Genomic DNA, 5,924 nt, shown 5'->3' with positions numbered 1-5,924 from the left:
ACACAGGGTTTCACCATGTTGGCCAGGCTGGTCTCGAACTGCTGACCTCAAGTGATCTGCCAGCCTCAGCCTCCCAAAGTGCGGAGATTACAGACATAAGCCACTGTGCCCAACCTTAATTTAACATTTTAAACATGGTTTTGAATCTACCTTCCCTCAGCTGGACACTTTACAAAGATAACATAAATTTACTGTTTCTTATGAAAACTTCAGAGAATGATCTTTGGCCTGAGTCTTAGGCAATGTTTGCATCACCCTGATGTAAAAGTGTTCAATATTAGATTTTTACATTGACATTAAACTCAAAATAGGTATCTCCCTTAGGCTATTCACTATTATCCATCCTCCATGGAACGGTCAATGGAATTTTTTTTTTCATTCTTCTGCATATCCATTTGTAAATATACAGCTTTAATACATGAATTCGCCAGAAAAAATACTTACTACGTACCTACCCTATGCTGAATACTTTGTTGTTAGGAGCAATAAACATTACTGTCTTGTGAAAGGAGAGTCAGAAACTTAACAGTCTTTAATAACTTGGATGTTTTGTCATCCTCTAAATATAAAACATAACTTAATATTCTGACCTAAGTTGTAAGATTTAAATAAATAATCAACAATGTAGTTTGTCTTAGTCAGATAGATTAGGCTCTTCTGTAGTAATAAAAATTCCCCAGTTTTCCAAAAATGATAATGATGATGACGATAAAGTTGATACTTTGCTTCTGCCACTTGTCTATAATGGGTTACTGGGAGGAATGGGAGAAATGTTTTCTGTTCATGGTAGATATTCACGGAGACTAGCTGACATCTGGAACATTGCAGGTCATGAGCAAACTGGGGAAAGCGATGTATGGATGGCCACACATTAGCAATTAAATGAGCCACCTCAGTAATAACAAACATCACTTCTATTCACAAGGGAGCAGGTAAATCTGGTCACACAGTGCCATCCAACCATATAAAGACCAGAAAGTACAGGCCTACCATAGGCATCAATGGGAGAAATGTGGTGAGCCAACATCACACCATTGCGCTCCAGCCTGGGCAACAAGAATGAAACTTCTCAAAAGAGAAAAAAAAGGAATAACAAAGCCTGGGTGACAGCACATTTGTTTACAGCATGGTTTACTGAATATTTTTAATACCCTGTTGAGTTCTACTGCTCAGGAAAGAACATTCCTTTCAAAATATTACTGATCATTAACATTGGTCCTGGTTACTCAAGAGCTCCGTTGATGCATAAGGAGATTAATGATTTCACATCTGCTGACACGCCATTCATTGATAGACCTTGAGTCAAAATTCTTGTTGACTTTCAAGTCTTATTGCTTAAGACTGTCAGCCTCTGCTCTTCACCATTGTGCCCCAGATTATTCATTCAACTGGCATGAAGAAGGGTATGGCAACTGTGCGATTTGAACCATCATTTAACAAGATACGGGAAGGGAATAGCATTTGCTCGCCACGACTTTACTTGTAGTTTCACCTTCCAAATTAGGCTTCTATACCCTTCTGAAACTTGTATTTAAGTTGTATTTTCGTGAGCGTACACAGTAGTAACAGCCCCTTCTAATAGTCACTGTTAGCTACCTTGTGGCTGTTAATGTTCATGCTCCTGGCAGATGCTTTCGAATCCCTTTTTGTACCATCTACTTTTTCCCATCCAAGCATCAGTACTAATGTACAGCCCTTTAGTTCTCAAGCTGCTGAAGCTGCTTTCACCCACAGGTGCAGAGATTTTAAAGCATCTGGGACATCTGGGAGTTGATATGCTCATCCCTCCCAGGGGGGCCTTTAACCAATGACTGAACAGTCTCGGAATTTGAAAGTTCACTCCCTTGCCTGGTGTAAGGATAACTCAGACATAACTTACTCTCCAGAGTTTCCCCAGGAGGATCGTGCTGAAACTATTCTCAGAGGGGTGTTCCGCTGAAATTTCACGCTTCCTTGGTGTCTGCTGTCTTTCCTTGGATCATTCTCTTAAATTAATCAAACATACATCCTCATCTGAGAACCTATGTCTAGCTTAAGATACACCTATTGTACACACCTCACCGTCATGCCAAAATATTGCCGTCTGGTGGCAGGACTAAGAGTATCAGAGTTCTTTGCATTCAGTGCGTGACCGTTCTGATGAGAACACTTTCCAAAGTGCAGCAAGTTTCAATCTTCACAAAAACCACAGCGACTCACAGTGTAAGATCTCATGGAGGTGGGGCTCTGGGCCTGGAAAAATTAGAGCAGTCTGGATGCACGCCGCTAAGAGACGAGCGGGTAAGAAGCCTTCTGAACCTCACGGGCCCCCGTACTGACGTAATTAGTGTGTGACTCTCATTAGCCAATCCGGTTAGTGTCTCTTTGCTGCTAACCTACTGCTTTCTGCCACCGTCCGTCCTCAGGGTAGGCCGGCTCTCTTCTCTGAGCTTTTAGGGGTTTGCTTTTCCAGAACAGCTACAGCAAACATTGTTCAAGATGTCCCACAAAGAGGGCAGCACAGATGACTTCCCAGACGTAGGGACTGAAAGCCTGTTCAGCCCAGAGGAGCAGTCCGGAGCGGCGGCGCCGGCGGCGTCCTCAGACATAGAAATGGCGGCCACAGAGCCATCGACCCAAGATGGCGGTGATAGGAGGGATGGTGGTTTCCGGAACGATGCCAGCACAGAAAGTCGAAGTACTGACCGAGAAAGTTCAGGTGAAGACGTCGAACTTGAGAGCTTGGAGGCGCGTTTCCTCAGGCGCAGTGGAAGCTTATTTTATTACCCTTTACCGGGAGAGGAGGAGAGAGAAGGGGAGGAGCAAGGAAAGGAGAGCGTGGAGGGAGGGGATGAGGAAGAGGAACAGTCTCAGGTGTGTTCACAATGCGGTGCTGCCAACCATGAGCAGTGTCCGTTAGAGGAGGATACGGTGCTGGAGGAGTGGATTTCTGCAGAGACATCTGCCCTGCCCCGACCTCGCTGGCAGGTCGTTCCTGCTCTTCGCCAGTGGCAGCTGGGTTTAAGTACCCGATTTGTCTATGAGGCTTGTGGGGCAAGAGCCTTTGTGCAGCGTTTCCGCCTGCAATATCATCTTGAAGGCCATTTCGGTTTTACTAGTACTGTATGCTTGAACCAGCGTGGCACCCGGCTGGCCACTAGCTGTGGTAACCTAAAGGTGACAGTGTGGGACTGGGTGCGGCAGCGGCCACTACTGAACTTTGAGAGTGGTCACCAAATTAACGGCATCCAGGCTAAGTTCCTTCCTAACTGTGGTGATTCCACACTGGCCACGTGTGGCCACGATGGGCAGGTACGGGTAGCAGAACTAATCAATGCATCATATTGCAAGAATACGAAGCATGTGGTGCAGCACAAGGGAGCTGCCTATGAGTTGGCTCTGGAACCAGACTCTCCTTATAAGTTCCTCACTTCAGGTGAAGATGCCGTTGTCTTCACCATTGACCTCAGACAACACCAGCCAGCTTCAAAAATTGTGGTAACAAGAGAAAAGGGGAAGAGAGTGGGGCTGTATACAATCTCGATGAATCCTGCCAATACCTACCAATTTGCAGTGGCTGGAGATGATCAGTTTGTACGGATATATGACCAGAGGAGAATTGATGAGAAAGAGAACAATGGCGTACTTAAGAAATTCTCTCCTCATCATCTGGTTGATTGTGATTTCCCAACAAACATCACCAGCGTTGTGTACAGCCATGATGGCACAGAGCTCCTGGCCAGCTACAGTGATGAAGATATTTATCTCTTCAACTCCTCTCACAGTGATGGTGCTCAGTATGCAAAGAGATTTAAGGGGCACAGAAATAATATCACGATCAAAGATGTTAAGTTCTACGGCCCCAGGAGTGAGTTTGTCGTGAGCGGTAGTGATTGTGGGCACATCTTCTTCTGGGAGAAATCATCTTGCCAGATCATCCAGTACATGGAGGCGGACAGAGAAGGTATAGTAAACCATCTTGAACCCCACCCTTACCTACCTATGTTGGTGACCAGTGGCCTAGATCATGATGTCAAGATCTGGACACCCACAGCTGAAGCTGCCACTGAGCTTGCTGGGTTAAAAGATGTGGTTAAGAAGAACAAGCGGGAACGAGATTCAGATACCTTGTACCGTACTGGCATTTTTGAGAGCTATAGGCTTCAGCCTCCCACGCAACAGATGTCACAGAGAGGTCATCACCCTGGCAAGAGAGATCACAGAGCTGCGTTCCCAGATGAAGAGTTGGATGAGGCTTCCAGCACGTCAGATACATCTGAGGAGGAGGGCCAAGATCAAGGGCAGTGCTTGCCATCTTGAAGGCCTCATATCCAGTCCAGCTAGATGCCACTTAAGTACACTGGACTTTACAATTCAGTTTGACTAATTTAGAATTGTCAATAGATTAATAGATTTGCTTTTTGTCTTCTAGTTTTCCAAATATATGCTAAAAGCCATCTCTTCCATCTCCTTCCTTACTTTCCTTTCTTCCTTCCACACATTCTTTGTCTCTCATTCCTTTCCTCTGTTTCTTTATGCCTCTTTTGTTACCTGTTACCCCTTATATGAGTGCATACACAACTTATTTATGCCTCTTTTTCTTTATTCCCTTATAGTTGACCTCTAAATTTTCCTAATTTTGTTGAAAAAATTAATGGCCGTATTAGATATATCTACTCATTTCTAACATTCTGAAAACTATTACCTTTTTACTTTTTTCATCTTTTAACAATTGATTTTGAAGATCAAGTTCTTAAGTTGACTTGAAAGTTTCATAAATGTGTTTATTCTTTAGGGGGAAACTAAAGCAAACCATAGTTTTGTTATTTGAATACTGACACTTGGCCACACACATACACATGCACACACACACACACATAATCTTAGAAAAGGAAAGAAAAGTAGTATTTAGATTAATTCCTAACACACACACACACACACACACAGCCTGAGAAAAGGAAAACAAGAGCAGTATGTAGATGAATTCCTACCCAGGTAATTCATCCCCTCAGAGCAAATAACCTGGGATTATCTGCATTTTCTGAATCCATACGTTAATAATATTGGTTAATAATATTGGTACACTGAAGTTGGTAAGAACTAAGTTGAATTCAATCACATGACATTGTGTACTCTGCACATTAAATTTTCCTGAAATTTTATGCATGGGAACTCCCACAGCATTGCATTCCAGGAAGTCCTCCTGGGACAAACATCTCCTATAAGATGCCAGCTAGGAATATAAACATCTCTCCTATTTGAAAAAATATGTTTTAATTAACTTTTAAGAATAAGTTGCAATAAAAATTGTTTATACATGCATATAACCGTTTGATATAGCTGTTAGAAACATTTTGTTTGACATCCATGTATTGCTTAAAATTCAGCTGTTTTATGAGTTTAAATTGTTCAAAAAATTGTTGCAATAAAAATTGTTTTATACTTACATATAACCATTTGATATAGTTGTTAGAAAATTCCTCTTTGACATCCATGGATTGTTTAAAGTTCTCTCAGTTGTTTTATGAGTTTAAATTGTTTTAAAAATTGTTTTAAGCTTTACTTAAAATAAATTTAAGTTACTAGATATCCAGCTACTGTTCAATAAAAATATTTGTTTTTATTTTATATGTGTTATTTGTGTAAATGAATGCAGAAGATTGCATTTTCCCTAACACCCATGAATATACCACACCATTCTTGTTTTTTTTTTTTTTTTTTTTTAGAGACAGAGTCTGACTCTGCTGCCCAGGCTGGAGTGCAGTGGCACAATCTTGGCTCGCTCCGCCTGCCTCCTGGGTTCAAGCGATTCTGCCTCAGCCTCCCAAGTAGCTGGGACCACAGGTGTGTGCCACCATGCCCAGCTGATTTTTATATTTTCAGTAGAGACAGGGTTTCACCATGTGGGCCAGGCTGGTCTCAAACTCCTGGCCTCAGGTGATCTG

General features: G+C 42.4%; 1 protein-coding gene across 1 annotated transcript; it reads left to right on the top strand.

Annotated features, from left to right (window-relative positions):
• The first annotated feature begins 2,380 nt into the window (after positions 1 to 2,380).
• Positions 2,381 to 5,564, top strand: LOC118151157 (DDB1- and CUL4-associated factor 8-like protein 1). The gene has a single exon (XM_035290321.3). The coding sequence runs from the start codon at positions 2,479 to 2,481 to the stop codon at positions 4,297 to 4,299; it is 1,821 nt and encodes a 606-aa protein (XP_035146212.2). The 5' UTR covers positions 2,381 to 2,478; the 3' UTR covers positions 4,300 to 5,564.
• The last annotated feature ends 360 nt before the right edge of the window (positions 5,565 to 5,924 follow it).

Source organism: Callithrix jacchus, chromosome X (genome assembly GCF_049354715.1).
Source record: "Callithrix jacchus isolate 240 chromosome X, calJac240_pri, whole genome shotgun sequence".
Lineage (NCBI taxonomy): Eukaryota > Metazoa > Chordata > Mammalia > Primates > Cebidae > Callithrix > Callithrix jacchus.
Note: the sequence above shows the minus strand (reverse complement) of the source record. Positions and strands in the feature narration are given on the sequence as shown.